The sequence below is a fragment of the Oryzias latipes genome, chromosome 24 (assembly GCF_053564925.1).
Source record: "Oryzias latipes strain Hd-rR chromosome 24, Olatipes_Hd-rR_3.1".
NCBI classification, from domain to species: Eukaryota; Metazoa; Chordata; class Actinopteri; order Beloniformes; family Adrianichthyidae; genus Oryzias; species Oryzias latipes.
The window spans coordinates 5,935,559-5,957,355 of record NC_136260.1 but is presented as its reverse complement, the minus strand read 5'-3'; the positions used below and the strand labels follow the sequence as shown (position 1 = coordinate 5,957,355).

Sequence of the window (21,797 nt, the reverse complement as noted above, 5' to 3'; positions counted from 1 at the left end):
GATAAGACAATTGAACTCATCACTCCTGACCCGACAGATGTTTCTTCAGAACTGGAAGCGTGTTCAGATGTTCTGGCAGCAGCCCCACGTCCAGGTAGGGCCCCCACAGAAGGAGGGAGGGCCCCCAGGCGCCTCTCACTCAGCTCAGAAATAATGTCACTCATTCATCATTTTAATGGAGAGCTGAAGCTTCCAGCGCTCTCACACACCTGAGTGTGTCTGCTCACACCTGCTCTGCTCTGCTGTGTGTGTGTGGGGGGGGGGGACTCACCGGCCAGGCGAACTGGAAGGGAATCAGGATCTGGCCCGCCTCGTCGCCTCTCGGACTCCTGGAGCTCCGAAAAGAAAAGATATTTCCACCGAGCACTGGGGTAGATCCGGTCCCGAAGGTGCAGGGCCCGCTGGGGGCCGCCTCCACCTGGTACTCCTTCAGGCACACTCTGAAGTAGGTGTCGCACTCGTCGCGCGTGCAGCGCAGGTCCTGGGGGCCCCGGGGCCCGTCGCAGCACTCCCCGTCCGCCAGCTCGCCGTTGACGTTCTCCACGGACTCGAGCTGCAGCTCGAAGGAGCCGGTGGACTCGGACACCTGCGGACACGTCACAGCGATCAGGAGGGGGGAGGCGCGCGTGGGGGTCCGCGCGCAACTTCCAAATACTAGTAGTTGACAGTTTTGCGGGGCCAATTAAGGGTCTCCCGATTGCGGTGCTCCCCCCGCACAGAAAGGCCGTGCGCATCAATTATCGATCGCTGCCCACGCCCACCAACTTTCACGGCTTCGGCGTCTGCGCAGAAGGAGCGAGGGGTTCTTACCTGCGTCCATGAAGAGAGGAGCGGACACACTATGAGGAGGAGAGTCCGAATCCCGCTGCGATTCCACATGCCTCCGATTAATTAGAGTGACATGGGGGGGAGAGGGAGGGGAAGGGAGGGAGGGAAGGGAGGGGGGACCGATAAGAAGAGCCGAACAGCCGCGGGACCGGCCAACGAACCCCCCCGTCACCCTGACATGCGAGGAGGCAGACGGGAGGAAAGCAAATTAAAATTCAAAAATAAAATAAAATAAAAAAAACACAGAAGCTGCGACCCCGCGCGAGGATGTTCACGTGCGCGTCCGGATTTCAGCGAGGCATTCCAGGCGCGCGTGATGCAGCGAGCGAGCGAGCGGGCGGGCGTGCGGGGTTGCGGCGCAGTGGTCCACGCGCGGGAGCGTCCCTCCGTCAAATCTCTCCACACAGTAACTGAGGCGTTCAGGAGCCTCAGCCTGAAGAGAGGACGTCCGCGTGATTGACAGCTCCCGCAGCCACTCACGAGCCCGCCTGCGGGCAGACTGCGAGCCAACCGCCATCGAGGAGGCGGACAACAGTGGAACACCCCCCACCCCACCCCAGCCGTCCTCCTCCGCCTCTCCTCTCCACCCTCCTGCTCCAAAATAATCAGAAAAAACTTCAACCTTTTCTTTGCATCCGATCATGTGTTCCCTTGATTCCACTTTAAATGACAGAAAATGACATCTTTAGTCCAATCCCACCCTGACCCCCCCCCCCCCCCCCCCTTGTCCTGGAAACTGATTTGTTTCTCCTCCACATTACTCAAAGCTTCATCTTATCAGAGATTTCACTTTATATGATCGTGGATAGTTTTGAAATCAAACCTATTTGGTTTGGATTTGACCAAATTAGCCAAAAGTAAAGATTATATCAGGTGAAGCTGCTCTAAAGGGGTTGATTTGCTGCAGGTTGAAGCGCCCTCTACTGTCCTAAAGCAGCAATGAACATGACATATAGAAGCTTTCCTTCTCAGGTTTCCAGTCCCAGTCCTGGTGATCCAATGCTCTGCTTGTATTTTAGCTCTTCTTGTCTAACCTCACCTGCGTCAGGTGTGCTTCAGTAGTAGACAGACACTGACCCTCCAGAAGGAGACTGGAAGTTCCCCCGGCCTTTTTTAGGGTGTTCTCTTTACAGTCGGACCAATTCAGCACTACAGACCATGAACCCAAAAAACGGCGTGTCAAAAAAAACAACAACAAAAAAATAGTCAAAGTCAAAGTTTTGATTCCCTTTTGAGACCACCGTCCCCGTCATAAAAGCAAGCAAAGTCCACAGACTGTAAAAAACGAAACTAGACAGATTATTTAAATGTTTCCCTTCCGTGAAGGTCATTGGTCCATAGCAACCATACTCATTTCTTCATGTCTAGAACTTCTAAATGTGTGTATCCATTTTTTACGTCTCTAAGTCAAAGTAAATTGTAGAATCTCCTTAGCAACCAGTGTTTGTGCTTGATATGTCCACATTTTAAATGCAGGTCAAGGATTTAAATGTGTTTTACTTGGCATAGGCTTTGTTTGGAAGTGGTTTCATGTGAATTATACTGAATATGTTTAAGTCACAAAGGTCTGTTTTTCACCACCCTTATTTTATTTTTGTGTTAAAAGCTGCAGGTTCTGAGCATCTTGTTGTCTCTTTGTGCATCATTTTTACAAACTGACTGTAATTTCAAGCCCACGTGCTTTAAGAAAAGTGTTTTTCAGACTTGATTAATCTTTGATCACTTGACTGGAGAAATGGAAGATAACCTGTCATCTTGATTATTTACCGGGAAGGACATATGTAAAGCGTAAAATCAAAGAAAACTGAAGCTTAGGAGTAAAACTATTGAGGGTGACTTAAGGTTCACGCCACTTATGAAAAGGCCAAGTGTTTATATTTATCATCTAGCTGCATGCTCATAAACAACTGACCAATCAGTCTGTCCCAGTAGCTACATCCTTCCACCCATCAGTTGTATTATCCATCTATTTATCCATCAGTTGTACCACCCATCCATCCATCCACCTACCCACCATCCATCCATGTATCCACCCATTTGTAATACCATCCACCCACCCATCCATCCATCCATTCCATCCATTTAGCCATCATTTATCAATTGAATGTGTACCATTTGAAACATTCATCATCCATTCCTCAAACAATTCATCCATCTATCTATCCATCCAACTATCCATGCATGTATGCATCCATCCATCCAACCATCCATCCACCCAGTCATCCATCATTCATCAATTGGACAATCCTTTTGGTCAGGTACAAGAAGCATTTTTATCTCTGCTTCTTCATAATGATCTGCAGACCATTCTAGTGAGAATTGGTTTTAGGAGGCCATGAGAACAACAGTATCAACAAACACCAAGGACAGGATTCCCCAAAACTAAGCCCTTCTTGGCTGTACAGAAATGTTTGTCCATAAAATCCAACTCACTGCTGGCGTTCCAAACTGGGCTTCTGCTCTGTTTTTATAGTGATCAAATGGCCTCCAGAACCAAAGGACCAGGTCTCTCATGCTGCCGGACCAACCCTTGTAGACGTCCCTGTAGACATGGAAGCATGTGAGCCTACAAATTCACAAAACACATGTAAACTGGATACGCAGACTCCCAAGATCTTCTGAGCATCCATGGAAGAGTAAAGCTGGTCTTGTGTACCACATTTACAACACAACCTCTTTTTCCTGAATCTGGTGTTCGGCAGGCAACCAGACAGTTTTCCAGGACATCTGTGGTGTTTCCCTTTTTGGAAAACCAACAATTCCAACATTCCTATTTCACTTCAATTCAACAAAACAATCTTCACTGTGGAATCCAAAAGACTCAGAAGTTTGACCTCATGTTTGCACATAAAGTCATAAACATAAACATAAGTCATAAACATAAACATAAACACCAGCTTCATCCCAACCTGCTGTGACAAGAAAAGTTTCAGCAGTTCCTCTTCTTGTCCGTTTCCGCCGCCCCCCATGTCTTGCTCTCATCAGGCAACTGCCAGCCCATCAGATAGGCCATGAAAGAGGTTACAGATACCCTGAGCGACTGCAGGCGCTCCGAATGGAACGTTTCTCACACTGTCACAAGAGCATAAGTGCCCCAAGTCGGGTCACACTTTGTGAAGAGCCCCAGGTGGTGAAGGGGCAATGTGTAGGTGTAACTCTGCAGGGATTTAAGACTTTCTGCTTTTCAAGATCTAATTAAGAGACAAGAACTAATTTCATACTTCACTACTTTTTTCACCTTTGTTAACATTTGGCCAGATCATTTTGAGTTTAAGCTAAATTCCTTTATTTCTTTACCATTTTCAGCATTCAGACTTTTTATTTTCATCAACTAATGTACTAAAGTACTAATGTACTTAGTATGCTATTTAGGATTAAGAGGATGAAGAGTGGAAAGGCACTTGGTCCTGATGATATACCTGTGGAGGTATGGAAGTATCTAGGAGGATGCCAGTGGAGTTTTTGACTGGGTTATTTAATAGGATCTTAGGTGGGGAGAAGAATCCTGAGGAGAATTGTGATGGTGCCCATTTTTAAGAATGGAGAAAGGAGATGTGCAGAGTTGTGGCAACTACAGGGGAATAAAGCTGATGAGCCATACAATGAAGTCATGGGAAAGAGTAACTGAAGCTAGACTAAGAGCAGAAGTGAACATTTGTGAGCAGTAGTGTGGTTTATGCCAAGAAAGAGCACAACTAATGCAATATTTGCTTTGAGGATGATGATAGAGAAGTACAGAAATGGTCAGAGAGGGGCCACACAGTCTTTGTAGATCTGGAGAAAGATTATGAGAGAAAAGAAATCTGGTATTGTATGAGGAAGTCTGGAGTGACAGAGAAGTATTTTAGAGCAGTGCAGTACATGTATGAGGACAGTGGTGAGGTGTGCTGTAGGAGTAGCAGAGGAGTTCAAGGTGGAGGTGGAATTGCATTAGGAATCAGCCCTGAGCCCTTTCCTGTGATGGAAAAGCTGACAGCTGAGGTTAGACAGGAATCACAATGGACTATGATGTTTGCAGACGACACTGTGATTTGTAGTGAGAGCAGGGAACTGGTGCAGGTGAAGCTAGAGATGTGGAGGTTTACCCTGGAGATGAGAGAAATTAAGGTTAGCCTCAGGAAGACAGAGTACATGTGTGTGAATGAGAGGAACCCAAGTGGAAGAGTGAGGTTACAGGGAGATAAAGATGGAGGAGGATATGAAGTATCTTTGGTCAACACTCCAGAGTAATGGAGAGTGTGGAAAGAAGTGAAGAAGTGAGTGCAGGCAGGTTGGAATGGGTGGAGAAAAGTGTCAAGTGTGATGAAGAGTTTCAGCTGAAATTATAGGTGAAACAACTGTGTTGAGAGCAGCCATGTTGTTCAGCCTAGAGACAGTAGCACTGAGGAAAAGACAGGAAGCAGAGATGGAGGTAGCGGAGAGGAAGATGCTGAGGTTCTCTTTGGAAGAGACCAGGATGGATCAGGAATGAGGACATCAGAGGATTCAGAGGTTTTGGAGATAAAGTCAGACTGAGATAGCTCAGACACGTCCAGAGGAGAGACGGTGAATATATTGGTAGAAGGATGCTGAGTCCAGAGGTCGAGAGGCAGACCAGAGGAGGTTTCTGGATTTAGTGAAGGAGGACATGAAGGTAGCTGCTGTTAGAGGAGAGGATGAAGAAGACAGGGTTAGATGGAGGAAGCTGATTCGCTGTGGTGACCCCTGAAGAGAGAAACTAAGGTATTCCTGTCCTACTTTTGACTTTTTTAATGCTGACTCCTGGACTTTTAAATCTTGTCTTATAATATACATTAAAGCTTTGTAAAAATTTGAAATTATGAACTTCTCTGTTTTACTTAACTATTCTTGTTGTTTTATTAAACTTATTTAGTGTATTTATACAAAAATTCTGTAACTTTAGTGTGTGAATTTGCCTGTCAATGGGCTTCAGCCTGTTGGCGAAAATGTCTAAAAAATGAATAAATAAAAGAAGAAGTGTTTGCTTCAGAACATTCAGGTTTCCTAGAGCATATGAGTTAACATTCTAATCATGTAGTTTAGCATTCATGGCTTTTAGGTTGTTCTGCATTTTGTTTTAAGCTCAACACCTAAATTAAAGATTGTAGCTAGTTTAAAATTCTTAGGCTAATTTGCCATATGGCATTTATTTTTGTGCATATCCAAATATTGCATAGTTCATTCACACTCAGCCACTATTTCACTTTTATTAAACATTTAAATAGGCATTAACCAAATTCTTGAGTAAAATGTAAACATTTTTATGTTCTTTTCACATTTATTATTCTTTAATTGCTTATCAAATAGCGTTTAATCCAACAATTTTAGCGGAACATTCACCATTTTAACCTGTTTATGAAGTTATTTCTTTTACTTATTCTTTTGATTAGTCGAGGCTGTCCTTTCTAGGATTCATTATTACATTTAATATATTTTATAAATATATTAATAAAAATTGTTGGATTTTTTTTGCAATGCTAGAAAGCTCAGCTCTCTTTTTAACCGTTTTACACTTTTTTATTTTATTTCAGTTGCATACGTGGTTTCTTAATTAGCATTCCTTACCATGTATTGAAAGTATTGTTTGTTTGTTTTTCTTTTAGCTTTGTCGTCTGTTAGACTCCTATTGTAGGGAAAAAAAACCTTCATTTAAATCCTTTATTTGTTTAGTTAAAGTTGCCTTTTAGGAATCCAGCAGACTTTTTTTTTTTTTTATTATTAAAGGGTGACCTGTACTTTGTAGGCTTCCTGTATTCTCATCACATGGATACCATCATGAAAGATTGACAGCGGCTGCACGCTGGTGCATCTCCTGAACACCAAGCAGGGGCCCTCGGCCGCCGCGCGCCTGCCTTGTCTTCCTGTTTGCATGCGCCCCATGCTTGTGTGTGAAGCACACAGAGAGGAGTGTGTGTGCAGGAAGAAAGAGGATGATGAGTGGGAGCGCTGTGGGGGGTTTGCCAGCCTCCGGGGGGAGGTGAAGTGAATTTCTTCTCTCATCCATTTTTCATGGCTTTTCTCCTTTCAGATCTGCAGTCTCTGAACACGCGGCTGACGGGTCGATTCTCTTTTATCTTGAAGCATCTTTTGGGGACTCGCTGCATGAGTCTGCTGGCGTGATGGGGGAGCTGATGGAGGCAGGGGTGGGTCAAGGTTGAGGCATGCTGTTTTTCATCCACCTCTAATGACTATCTAAGGACTCTGCAAGATGATGCTGATGTTCTCTGCCTCTTTCTCCACTGAGGTGTGCAGAGCAGATGGCTGTGCTGCAGCGGAATACCGTCGCAATGAGCACAAACAATACTGTTTGGTGGCAGTTTGTGGGTTATTGCAAACCCATATGTGCCTCTGAATAATTAACGCTCAGTGTGTGACCTCCAAAGGACATTGATCAAACTTGTTTCCTGTCTAGCACTCACACCCTAAGGCCTTCGATGCCTTTAACAGGTAACAAGAGCTAAAATGTTTTGTTTAAAAGATCTTTGTAACTTTCTGATGACCAAACTAAAAAAAAAAAAAACATCCATTAGGAAAGAATGAGTAAGCCTTAAATATAAGTAAACCTGAGAAACCTGTTTGTGGCATTTAAACGCATATCTACCGTTAGTGTTGAATGTTTTTCTGATTTTCTTCATATTTAGGAGTATTTTTTATGGAAAGAAATGAAAAAAAATCTTGTGTTTACCAAAATATCAAAAAAGGTAGGGTGCTGATAAGAATCTCAACATGGGTTGTTTTTGACCCAGTCGTGGAAATATTGGTTTATTTTATGCATTTAGAAGACTGTCTATAAGAAGAGCTTCAAAAGATGAGTGTTTAATGTTTGGAATAAAAATAAAATAACTGTAGTTCCTCACAGCATAAACTGAAATAAAGACAAAGCCATCTAGATTAACTAGTTGAGCGGAAATTGAGTTTTTGTTAAAAGGAGAGACAAGCCAAAAATGAAAGTTGAGGTCATCCAGGTCTCCGCGTCTTTAAATCAGGACTTTAATGTTAGTGATGACTCAGTTCAAACTGGGTTGCATCAAGAAAACAGATCATATCAACAAAAAAATGTTTAAAAAACAAAAGTGGCCCAACTCTAGAACCTTGTGGAACACCACGACAGCAGTCTTGAGTTATCCCCATTTTATCTGTAATATTTTTACTTTTATTCCAGCCTTCCTGTCTCAATAAACGTCCGGCAGAAGGGAGGTGATGATGTTTAAATCATCTGCAATGATGCAGCAGCTTCATCTGTCAGTGCGGTTACCAGACCTCTGCTTTGTATCAACCACAGCCCCTAACTGCAATTCACACCTATCATTTTGCAAATGATGTGTCTGCTGAACGCTGGGTTTAACCCGGGTTCAAACTCTGAAGACAAGAATGAAGAAGTGTGCAGACACCTGCAGGCGGAGGAATGCAGCTTTTCCTGCACAGATGAGGTGAACTGACAGTTGTGGGCTGGTCCCAACACAGGAACAACAATGCAGCAGTTTAAAAGCAGAACTAGACTTAAAGCACCACAGCCAGGTAATAACAATAATCTGATGGTGATTTCACTGGATTCTAGTCTATAATTTCAAGGGTGGATTTACCAGAAATGGAAAAAATGTTCTGTATTTGCATAATAGCTCTATTCCTTTCAGTGACTTTTGATGGTCACCTTCATTGACTCTGCTGGACGTTTCCTTCTTATTCAGTTTAGAGAGATATTTTTCTCTCCATTGTTGCCTCTTGCTTGCTGGATTACACAGAAGGGCTTTAATCTGATCTGTTGGTCACTCATACAGGCAAAACGATGTCAAAGTCCAAGAATGGAGGATGCTGGGAACTGACTTTGATCAGAGCAATCGTGGTGAGTCCACCTCAGATTGACGGTTCTTGCTTTTCCCTTCAGACATATTCACCAGTCCGTAGGGGTGCTGTGGGTTTTTGGGTTGTCCAGGTCCGTGGGGGGTCGTAGAGAGGACCCCCCCTCTTACGGGGAGGGCAGAAGTGTCTTTTAGTGCCCCTGAGGCTCACGCAGCCACTTTACGGGACGTCATGAAAATGGAACATACAATGATTGTGCGTGTGGTAAGTGTATCCCGAAGTATGTTTAGGGCTAATGGAAGTTGCACGCATTGATGACGCACAGGGGATGCTTATATACGGCGCATTCACGCCACACTCTTTCTGCCCATTTTTACCCCGCAGACAGCCTGTACCCACCTGTACGGGCAGTTGTGGACCACAAATGACAACTAAGTGACTGTGTGTTCAGACACATTGTGTTGGAAGGCCAGGCCCCTGAGCATCCTTACCTTTGGAGTGGTTCCTTTGTTCCATCTGACACTAGTCAGTGCTCTGAACCTTTTTTCTTCAATGATTTGTGATCTCCACTGGTGTCCATGGATTACATGAAATCTTTCCACCTTTATCCACCTTTGTCATGGTAGGGAGAACACGTCAATGTAGGGGTGGGGTCATCTAAGATAGCACAAGGGTTAATCCATAAAGGTGTTAAATTACAACATCTATGAAAAGTGTTCTTTTATTGAAATACTTTTTCCTCATTTTATTAATTATTTCTTAGTTGTTGGACAAAGATGAAAAATGAGAAAAAAAATCATTTTTTGGCCACACCACAAAATGACTGGTAAAGATATTTCAGTCTCTAAAAACCTCCCAGTTGTGTCGCTGACTTCCTTTGAAACTGTGGAAAAAGCAAAGAACTAAAAACTGAAAGACTGCAATCCAGTAATAAATGGATGACGTTACGGCGGCCACTTTCATCTTTTTATACGCGCTAATTCTCTGTGGAAGTTCCCCTCGCAAAATCTAATAAAAGGCGCAGTTGGGCTGCTAACGAGAATCCCAAACATTCAGGCCAATCACCAAGAATTAGCCTCGTAAACTTATAGTCTTCATCAGGCAAAGCAGTTAAACACAAAGTGTCAAAAGAGTCAAAAGCACCAGAAATAATTCCAGCTCAACTCAATAATTGATCTGGTTCAACCATGAGAAGGCGAAGGACTGAAGCGAACTCCGTTTGCATCTTTTTTCTTCTTCAGGTGAGCGGATCGTCAAGTGTGAGCACATAAAAGATGAAATGTAACCACTCCGACTCTGAGGGGTCCCTCTTGAACACCCTCATGTTCTGCTCTGCCGACAGCACTCTGGCGTTTTCTGCACAGAGCAGATCAGATTTCATGCTGGTTGTGTCAGTGATGTTTCCAAACCGGCTGGAAAACCTGCAGACTCTGCAGGCCTTTGAGCGTGGTTCCAAACGAAAATATGGTTCTAGTTTAACGAGTTGATGAAACGGCGGACTGTGCGTCCTGAATATCCAGTCCTTGTTGGTTATCAAGTGATGCAACAACTAGATGCACGCTGGGAGCTTCTCTAGTTCCTCAGGTCCTTTTTGAAAATATATCTAAAAAAGGTTTCATCCGGAAAACTGCTAGTAAATGGGCATCACTGATAAGGAGGAGCAGATGATTTCCCAAGATTCCATCCAGAAAACATTTTATGTGGTTGGTTAGACCAAAACCAGGTTGTGGGTATTGACTCGGCTCCCATCTGAGCCTGTTTGGCCGGATCTGCTCTGCTTCAACGCCACTCTAATCCAAAGTTACGACTCGACTGCTGCAGAGTTTTAACCCTTGTGCTATCCTAGGCACTTTAACATTGGGAGTTGGGTCATCTAGACCCACTAGACAGTGAACTGAACCTTTTTCCTTCAATGATTTGTGATCTTCACTGGTGTCCATGGATTACATGAAATCTTTCCACCTTTATCCACCTTTGTCATGGTAGAGAGAACATGTCAAAGTAAGGGTGGGGTCATAGGATAGCACAAGGGTTAAGAAGCTGCAGATCGTTGTGTGGATTTATGTAGAGCTTTGCACATAAAGAGAAATGATAAATGTGTGGTGTTTTATCTGCTAAAAAACACTGCAGGTTCTGCAAATGCAGTTTTAGTTTACTGGTATTAAAGACCCAATCCAATGATTGTTTTTAACGTGTTCTTGGGACATCTTTCTGATGATGGAGGACATGTATAAAGAAAATTAACATTAAAATTGTGTTTCTGAGTATTTATTTATTAATTTGCTGTAAATCGGGGGCAGACGGAAAGATTCTGTTTGAAAAAGATGTTATTTGTGACGTAGAAAACGCGCTGGGTGGGCCACAAGCTCCCTGTTCCAGGCTCTCAAGAACAGGTGGGGGAAGGGGGGGCGGGGTTGCTCCACACCAACAGCCTCGCCCTAAACTCAGAGGTAAATGTCTGATGAACTCCTCCCAGTCTGCAGAAACTATGTCCTAGAAAACAACACTTTTTATTTTTATTTTGGGCCGAAAACCATAATTAAACCATAACCATAAGTAAAAGACCACTGGGAACACTTTTACAATAACAAATATAGTTGTAGTGGGACTTTTAAGGATAGATAAATGTTTATCGTTAATGCCTGCCATCTCCCAACACCAGAAATTGCTTCAACAGAAGCAACAATGGGGAGAATGGTAGATTAGATTAAAAATACTGGACTTCACAAAGATGATGATCCATAGCAACCATAGCATTTTTCACATTTTTGGGGGTGATCTATATGTGTGGCCATTTTCTAGACTCTACTCCAAAGGTAACTTTTATTTTTCCTTAGCAACTGTTGTTAAGGCTTGCTTGCACACACAATAAAAGGAAGAAAAAAAAATAAACGTTTGTTTTTTGGGGTTTTGTGTGGCTCCAACAGAGTGCGTTCGTGAAAATGACACATTGATGAGGTCAGAAGTCCAAAACCTTTTTTCTCCGCCTCTGAATCAGCCGATTTAAACTGATTGGTCAAAGAGTTGCGGTAGGTCAAGGAGCGTGTGTTTATAAGTCGTGGCCAGCGACATTTCCGGTGTGAAAGGGTGAATCAAGGGGCAGAGCTACAGAGGGCAAAGGGGCAGCTGCCCCCCCAGCAAAAAAACATTACCCCCGCAATTTGTAAGTCAACATGAGAATCATTATTGACAAAAATTAAGAAATCGTCGACATGAGCTTATTTGAGCATTAGTGATAGCATCTCAGCTCAAAGAACTGCTATTTTCACATTTATAGCACAATTGGTTTGTTTTCTATTTTATTGCGTTCTCTGTGCGAGCGGAGACCTCGGCTATCGAGAGAAAAAGCTTCAGTTTTGCTCATGTGAAGGTTAAAGCCCCCCGCCCCCACCTATGCCATCGTTCTCATTTACATACAGATGGAGTGTGTGGCAGCCGCTGGAATCACTCCTGTTTCACGTCCCTGTCACACCAGCAGCAGCCGTCGTTACCGGATCTTGAATTTTCATCAGGGGGTCAGCTTGGAGGCCCCACCTGTGAATGGACTGTTTGGGGCCGGTACTCCATCTGCTGTGGAAACGCACCCACACCGTCTGTGGAGGGTGGAAAGGTCCTGTGTGTCCAGTTACAACATGAAAGCTGAAGGGACGCGTTTTAGGGAGCATCCTGTCCGCCTCTGTGGAAGAACATTCAATGCAGCACTGCAGTTTGAAAATGATGTATGGAGGACGTGTTTACCCTCAGATGTTTAGATGGATTCTTTAAAAGATAAATGTCCAACAAATCTGCTGCATCAATTCAGTACAGAGGTATTCTGTACTTTATTGGAAATTTGAAAACTTGCAGCTATTAAAAACACATCAGACTCAGACAATTATGAAATTATTTTCAATACCAAAAAGTTTTTTTTTTCTTTGAAATAAAAATGTTTGACCAGATTACATGCTTTGCTTTATTAATTGAAGTTTTCAGCTCTTCTGCATCCTCTCCTCCAGTGTGTCGACTCATCTTCACAACATCCAAAAGCTTTGGGCTTAAGATCAGGTGAGTTTGGGTTTATCACTTACAGGGCTGCTCTAAAAAAGTTCATGTTTTTGGCTCCAGGTTTTGCTACCAGTAAACTCTAGAGAGGATTAAACTAGTAAACTCTAGAAAGGATTAAACTAGTAAACTCTAGAAAGGATTAAACTAGTAAACTCAAGAGAAGATTAAACCAGTAAACTCTAGGGAAGATTAAACCAGTAAACTCTAGAGAGGATTAAACCAGTAAACTGAGGAGAGGATTAAACCAGTAAACTGAGGAGAGGATTAAACCAGTAAACTCTAGAGAGGATTAAACTAGTAAACTGAGGAGAGGATTAAACCAGTAAACTCTAGAAAGGATTAAACTAGTAAACTCTAGAAAGGATTAAACTAGTAAACTCTAGAGAGGATTAAACCAGTAAACTCTGGAGAGGATTAAACAAGTAAACTCTAAAAAGGATTAAACTAGTAAACTCTAGAGAGGATTAAACCAGTAAACTCTAGAGAGGATTAAACTAGTAAACTCAAGAGAAGATTAAACCAGTAAACTCTAGAGAGGTTTAAACTAGTAAACTGAGGAGAGGATTAAACCAGTAAACTCTAGAAAGGATTAAACTAGTAAACTCTAGAAAGGATTAAACTAGTAAACTCTAGAGAGGATTAAACCAGTAAACTCTGGAGAGGATTAAACAAGTAAACTCTAGAAAGGATTAAACTAGTAAACTCTAGAGAAGATTAAACCAGTGAACTCTAAAGAAGATTAAACCAGTAAACTCTAGAGAGCTTTAAACCGGTAAACTGAGGAGAGGATTAAACCAGTAAACTCTAGAAAGGATTAAACCAGTAAACTCTAGAGAGGATTAAACCAGTAAACTCTAGAGAGGATTAAACTAGTAAACTGAGGAGAGGATTAAACCAGTAAACTCTAGAAAGGATTAAACTAGTAAACTCTAGAAAGGATTAAACTAGTAAACTCTAGAGAGGATTAAACCAGTAAACTCTGGAGAGGATTAAACAAGTAAACTCTAGAGAGGATTAAACCAGTAAACTGAGGAGAGGATTAAACTAGTAAACTGAGGAGAGGAGTAAACCAGTAAACTCTAGAAAGGATTAAACTAGTAAACTCTAGAGAGGATTAAACCAGTAAACTCTAGAGAGGATTAAACTAGTAAACTCAAGAGAAGATTAAACCAGTGAACTCTAAAGAAGATTAAACCAGTAAACTCTTGAGAGCTTTAAACCGGTAAACTGAGGAGAGGATTAAACCAGTAAACTCTAGAAAGGATTAAACTAGTAAACTCTAGAGAGGATTAAACCAGTAAACTCTAGAGAGGATTAAACTAGTAAACTCTAGAGAGGATTAAACTAGTAAACTCTAGAGAGGATTAAACTAGTAAACTGAGGAGAGGATTAAACCAGTAAAGTCACTGATGTATAGTAGACTAACGGTATTCTTTATCTACCCCTAAATGTGGCGTACAGCATGATTTTGAGCCACATAGATTCATTTCAGGTATGTAGATCTGTACACATGAACTGACCCAACTACTGAACAAATGTAGTTTTCTTTAACCAGTGAATATTTTAGAGCCAATGAAGGATCATTCAAAGTCCACTTTCTCCCATGAAGTTCTTCCAGACAGACAGCAGCATCGACCAAGAATCTTATGACACCAGTGATGAAAAAGTATCAGCTCACGTTTCTGTGTGTGCGTGTGTTTGTTTGTGTGTTTTCTATTTGACGGTGTTGGGCTGGATTGCTTAACAGTTTTTTGTAAGACATAAAAAACCATATTCTTAAACTCTTTGAAAACATTTTCGTATATTTTAAAAAAAGAATTTTATTATACGTGGTTCTTGATAGCGGCACAAACTTTATTTTTGTTGTTTATTATAAATGACATTGTTGATACTACTCTTTAAAAAAACATTTAAGTAGTCAATGAATCATTTGTGATTTCCATCCCCTCATATGAACTCATCTCTGGTTTCCGATCATGTTAATTTCAATAACAGAACTTTTTTCCTGCTGTTTAAATTCTGCTACACTCTATCAAGAATGGATGTTTGGGATTCCAGTTTTCCAGCATTTCTTTTCTCAGCCATCCATCCAAAGGTACAATTCCCCTCCAGTGCGTCTCTCATGGGTTCAGCGCTTCGCATTGAAATGACAGTTACGTCTCCAAGGGTTGCTCTACGAGTGAAGCAAGTTTAGGGAAGGTGAAGCTGTTCCTGACATCCTGAAGGCAATAAACGAAAAAAAAAACGTGACTGATTTTTGAAAAAGAGAAAAGAGTTCAGAGTGAAGGTGGCTGAATGAAATTAACTCTTTGAACCACAGCAGCTCTTCAGTTCCTCTGCTCCTGCTTACATGTCAGGAACAGAGATCTGAAGATCCAGATCAGACTGGTTCATCTGTACAAACATGTTCAGATCCAAGATTTTATCTTATCAGGGTTGTGTGAAAGAGATACCTACGTTTAAACGACCTGCAAACTTCCAACAATCTTATATAAACGTACTTACAGTTTATCCTTTTCTTTATTTCTTTGCATCGTTGTAGTGTCATATATCAACCAAGAGTAAGGTTTAAGGAGGAGCACTTTAGAACTAGTAGAACTGAGGCACAGGGTTTCATTTTGTCTGTAAAATCAGAACATTTTAAAGAAATTATTCCCTAAAAGTAATGCTACTGAGAAAAGATTTACTATTTAACAGTTACCGTTTCTGAATTATTCAAAGAATCAGAAACAGTTTCTCTGAAACGGGTGCAGTCGAAGCTGAGCATCAATTATCTTATTTTTTTCAGATTTCCTCCAGTCTTGGTTTTTACCGACTCACACCGTATAAAAACAACTAAAACATGTACTTTTATTCTGTTAAGGTGCATCCCCAAATGCTGTTTCATAAGCATTTGTTTTATATTCCAATCTAACGCTTAAAATATTATTTTTAAATAATAAACCATTGACTTATAAAAAACCTACACAACATCAAACTTTTACAGATTTCAGCTTAAGCAGACTCTTACCAGTGCAGGGTTAATCAAAATAAAGCCCAGTTTAGCATCACAACCGCAAGATTCTGTGCTTTAAAGATGCCACATCCAATAATCCCAATTTCCCATTTTATGTTGAAATCGCATGTTTCAACAAGGTGCAAGTCCATAGCAACCATACTTTCATTTTCATGTATTAGGCTAATTCAAATTTCTGAAGAAGTCTCTACCATAAAGTAAGTTTTAGTGTTTTTCATAGCAACAAGTTTTCACTTTTGTTTCAGCAACATTATAAACATTTACAGACGGGTTTAAATGTTTTTGCACATCAAACTATGTACTATAGTTGCCTCATACAGAACTCTAGCTCAGTTCTGTAAACATTTGTTGCAGGATTTATTTTTGACTTAAATATGGGCAGTTACCATGGCAACCTTGCTAATAGGGAGGAATTATTGCTAGCAAAAATCATCGATATTGTTTTCATTAACATTTTTAGTGTCAATTGAGGAGAAAAAACTATAAACATTAATAAAAAAGGACAAAATGGGATATTTTGGGCATGAAACATTTTTATTTTAACTTAATGTGGAATAAATCCAACAGTTAGTGCACATGCATGTTTAAATATATGCTGTATGTTTGTACCAAGTGTTCTGTATTGAAAGGTAAATATTCTGACATTTAGGTAATAAATTAACAGAACTGAAACATTACCAAACACACAGCCCACAATGTAAACACACTTTTAATAAAGCATAGAATACATGACAAATGTTCTGCAATGTTCACCCATGGACGTTTCCTAAAGATGTTGTTTTAAAACACAATTTCAGTGAAACACTAGAAGTAGAAAAAAAAAAAGCACAATAAGACCAACATTCTCCTCAAAATGTTTTTCACTTCAAGGTACTTTGTGTAGGATTTTCAGAGAAAATGACACAACCACAGCTTCAATGTAGCAGTGAGAAGCTGATGCTTCCTCATATGTAGCTTCTGCTCATTAAAACGCAAAAGCTATAGATTCTTTTTTTGTATCAAATCTTTTTCAGGAATCTTGAAAGACCCTCTAAAAACCCCGAATCTGACATCTAAGCAATAGAAAATACCACACATTGCACCTTTAAAACAATTTCCTTCTTAAAAGTTGCTCAGATCTTTAAACCACAGTAAAATTAAATTTAAAAAAGATCAATCAGTGCACATATTATCAACTAAGTCAAAGAAAAAGTCATCACAGGTGAAAAAGCGACCAGAGCGAAGCCGTTGGAGTACATCTATCAACCCGTGGTCATGAATCCGGTGTCCTGTCAGCTGCAGTGTGCTAAACCTCGTCGTTGGGAATCAAACGTGCCAAAAGCGCCCTCAAAGCCTGAGTGATGGAGGTAGAACTGCAACATCCAAGTTCAAATCCAGCAGAGTCAAGAGTGAAAAAAACAAAAAAACATTGAACTACCCGCTACTTCAAAAATGGATTTATTTAACCAGCATAGATATGGCTTATCTGTGGCTCAGTAGGCAACCTCACACTCAAATGCAAAAGTGCTTTTATATTAAGGGGAGAGTTGGTATGTATTATTATATTAGCTATTTTCTTTATATTTATGTTATTTTTCATCAGAAGTCCAAATTTTGGTCATGTAAACGTTTCCCTGAAGTCAAAATGCTGATTTTAAATCCAACAGAAATATTTTCTTAGCTAGCTTCACAGTTTTCAACAGTCATCACTTATTTTATTACAATAATTCCATCATTATGATGCTGTTTTTATGTGTTTACAGTGCCAAGCCTGGTTTTAAAACAACTCGTAGCATAAATTTTAAGCAAAAAAAAAAAAGGTTTTAATTGAAAAAAGTTTGATGGAACGTTATTCAAAGTTCCAACTTACAAACTAAATAAACACAATGACTTCAAGCTACAAAGTAACCCGACAAATTCCACAAAGGTGGAGCTAGGCGCTAGCAGCTAACTTAAGCTTCGTGTTGGATCTTTTTTTTAACACATGCAAAAAGCTACATGTTAATTGTGGTTCCTGCAAACAAAAAAAAAATGATTGCATGCAAAAATAAATAAATCTTTGAACTTAGTTCACTAGTAACCAATTTTTTTTTTTGTTTTTTTTAAAGAACAAACGTTGGATCCACTTATTTAGACCATCACACAGACATGTTTAGTGTTAGATATTGACTGTAAACAGGAAGTGGACAGTGACTCATCCTCCCTGGCATTCCAAACAGGAAGCCCCCCCCCCCCCCCCCCCCAAACTCCAAGAAGCCAAAATATGAGAGATAAGAAAAATAAACAGCTATTATTCTATTAGTCAGAATAACCATTCTTACTCTACCGTTTTCTTAACATATTCTTGCTAATCTTATTTTTCTTTTCATGATTTGTTTCTTTTTCGCAAGTTACTGAAGTTATAAACTGACCAATCAGATGCCTCAATAAAAGCACGTCTGGGGGGTGTGGACTTCCAACAAGCTCACTCCTGATTTGGGACAGTAAAAAACGTAGATTCTGACTGAATCGGATCAATCACTGTCTTCTGGCTCCAAATGGCGGCGCCCGTATCGCTGAAAATGGCGACTGAATTGGCTTCATTTGGCTGAAGGCAGGGATTAGGCATTTTCTATGACACCCGGCTCTGTCCAGCTCTATTTACAGTCTATGGTGTTGGCGCAGTTTTGTTTTGAGTTCCTTACTGCACAACGGCTTAATATGACATCCTTTTGATTGTTTTTCTCAGGCTAAATTTAATGTTCAAAGACAGAAGTCTTGAAATTGCCACAAAGCTCCATCCAGCTATTAGCAGGTTCCCAAAGCTAACAGCTACGATTACTGATTGGACATTTATAGCCTTTGATTAACGCTGCACACAAAAAATGTACAGCAGAAAAACAACAGCAAGATTTCAGTTGTTTTTCTAAGTGAAATTCCATTTTTTATTGTTTTCATATAATGAGTTAGATCAAGGAGTTTAGCACCTAAAAAATGTCACTTTCAGAAGAATTAAAAACTTCTCCGCCGTAGATCAGACATAGATCCTTTAGTGTCAATGCTATCACACTGAAACCCGAGCCAAACAAAACATCTCATTTCCTCTTTAAGTGTAACAGCATTTTTTGGGGGAGTAGCTGGCTGAACAGGTTGAACTTGAAGTTCTGCAAAGAAAAGTGACTGTTTTTTTTGTTGTTGTTTTTTCCCCACCAACATCTAAATTTAAGACAATGATATTGCACTTTCACCTCCTGAATCTGTAGCTGCCTATTTTAATTGATGGCACTTTTTTTCCTCATAAAGTTAGCCGTAATCCGGCATCCGGTCCGTTAATAGTCGAGAGAAACGACATAACGATAACGGAACGATGAAAGGCGATGAGCCCGTCCGCGGTGGAGAACTGTAAAGTAGGTTTGACGTACGTTACAGACTGACCTTTAACCTCAAATGGCTTTTTCATTCTTCAGGTGTATTTTAGGCTAAATCAGAAGTAAATGACGAAAATAATGTGGATATCTAAACAGAAACAAATATATAAATCACCAGCCAGATTGTTTCAATGAAGGTTTTTGTTAAACTGTGACCCACGTTTAGGAAAATGTTGTAGAAATACTTTTTTTTAATAGAAGTCATTTCATTTCATTTAATACTTTTTATGCTTTCCACATAGGAACTACATTATTTAGGAAACTTTGAACCACAAGTTATTATCAAAGTGCCTGTAAGACAGAATTTTTGAAATACATAGTGTTTGTTAGTAAGTTAAAGTCACTCTTCTAAAGAGAACTAGAGCTCATTTGAGTCAGAACAGATCACTTCTCTGTTTACTACCAGAATCCAACCCGTCCTAAATCCAGCCATGGTCAATCGCTGCAGTAACATCTTTTTGAAGATAAATATATTTTCCGTCAGTTAATAGTTTCCCATAAAAGCGGGTTTTCTATAGTTAAGTCTACGATTCTAGCATTTTCCTACTGATTTCTCTATCTGATGATTGTCAATTTGTTACTATCCTTTTTTTTTCTACATGTCCTCTTATTTCAAATCATTTAAACCTTTTTCTGTTGAAAATAAAACCTGATTGATCAATAATGACGACACTAATATTGTTATAGGACTTAAAATGAACAGATGTTAAATTAGTACAAACTAAAAACAGTAAATAAAAAAAAACTGAAAATAAATCGAAAACATAAAAAACAAGATTATGTGTAAATTAAAAAAAATAATTTTAGTTTGTAATGCTTCTTTTTAATTCTCTAAAATTAAGGAAATAAAAGTTTGTTGTTGTCAAATGTTTAATAATTGCCCCAATAATGATAGGAGCCTAATCATACAGTAGATTTGACTCAATGCTTTTGATTAAAGTTATTATTTACACGGATATCATGTTTATCACAATTAAAACAATAATCCTCTTTTAATTTCTCTGGGAATTATCGTAGCAAAATGGTTTAAAGTATTAATGCAAAACATTTGAACACACATTGACAGCAAAGCTCCATATGGCTTCAGGATAGTAAATGCATATATTTGTACTAGGATTAGGCAGAAATCCCTCCTGAAAACTGTAAATGTCTGTGCTGATCAACACACAAACACTATAAATAACACGTTTGAAATAACGAATGACCAAAATACCAGCTTTCATAAGATGATGTTCCTTCAGTGATGGTGCTTTGGAGTTGTGCCCCCTCCCGTGATTTTTGAAGGCAGAGGTCCCCAACCTCCGGAATGTCATTTAGCTTTGAGACAGTGTCAAGAATAAAGTAGCCGTCCAGCAGGAATTCGTGAAATACTACATATGATCATGTGAGACTTATCAGCTGCCATGCGACATGTGGTGGTGTGTGCAGACGCTCAAACATGAACCGTACCAGCTTAAGCAACTTCATCCATAACCCTCACACAACCCATTTTTGAAAATACACAACTGTTTTACAGGTGTCCATGTGGCAGCAGGCATGGCCATCTGACTCCCTCGCACACACAACAACACGAGAAACTACACACACGATAAAGCACAGAAAGAACAACTCCTTACTTCGTTGACCTAGAGCTACTGATAAACAGTGGCACAAAAAGAGGAAGCTCCCACAATGCACGTCAACGGGGGTTTCTTCTATACTGGTGTGTAAAAATACTGTTTGTCGTATAACCGGTTTATGGCGGGAAAAAGGTTGGGGACCGCTGCTTTGAGGTTTGGTCTAGATTCCAGTTCAAACTGTAGCTAATGGCTTATGCTAAGAGGAAGGGACTCGTTTTAGTACACATACCTGCCTTTAGCGTTTGTGTTGAATACTTTAAAGAAGGCATGTTTGTATTTAATAAAAAAAAAAGTTGGCTGTTTGTTCAGTCTTGCAAATGTTTTAAAGAAAATTCCAATGCTGGATCTTACTTTTTTTTTTTTTAGAAATAACATTAAATAGCAGCCCTTTTTCAATGGAGAGAAAAACACCAACATTTAGTAGGAACAGGATGTTTTTGGTGGTTACTTTATGACTTGGCTCCAAGTGCTTTTGGAATGTGAGTTTTCTTTAAAATCACTACAATAATGTGCTGGTTATCGTCAAGTCCTGCAGACGAACGAAAGGTTTAAGAGGTTGGACCTGAGATCTGGCTGCTGATGGGGGTTTTGAGCGATCAGGACCGGCTATTATGGACTGCTAGAGGTCTTTCACTCCACGCATTATTTTGCTCAGAAAGCGAGACCATAGGGTGAGTTTTGAGACGAAAAACTTTCCCTTTATACTTGTATGATAGTAGAACAAATAATAAAATATAAACTGCAGACTCCCAGGACCTCGAGCCATTAGCATTCGATTTTGTGGCCTTCTCCCATTACATGGTACACAGCGGCATTTCACTGTGGGTGCCTGACTCGCAGCTTTAAATGTTATATTGAGCCTTTGAAAAGTTATTCACATCTGTAGAGAGAAAACTTAAGTTTGACAAATATTCAGCCTGGTGCTTTCTGTGTCGTCTTGTTTGGCAAACAAAAGCTATATCCGAATTCCCTCACTACTCCCTAACCCCTAAAACACCCCTTTGCCTGCTCAACCAAACGCTAGAGCAGATTTGGAAAACGCATTATTAAAAACCTGGATTGTGTGGATCACTCCCCCAAAGCAAAAAGCGGCAGAAAATACTT

General features: G+C 40.3%; 1 protein-coding gene across 2 annotated transcripts in view; it reads right to left on the bottom strand.

Moving 5' to 3' along the window:
- Positions 1–1,282, bottom strand: part of jag2b (jagged canonical Notch ligand 2b) — a 40,641-nt gene extending 39,359 nt beyond the window's left edge. Inside the window, exons 1-2 of one of the 2 annotated variants that reach the window (XM_023952890.2) lie at positions 811–1,282; positions 272–586 (exon numbers count right to left, since the gene is read on the bottom strand). In XM_023952890.2, the coding sequence (XP_023808658.1) occupies positions 272–586; positions 811–879 (384 nt within the window). In that variant the 5' untranslated portion in view covers positions 880–1,282. The remainder of the gene's footprint in view (positions 1–271; positions 587–810) is intronic. The other variant, XM_023952889.2, reaches the window with a different exon arrangement.
- Between the last annotated feature and the right edge of the window lie 20,515 nt (positions 1,283–21,797).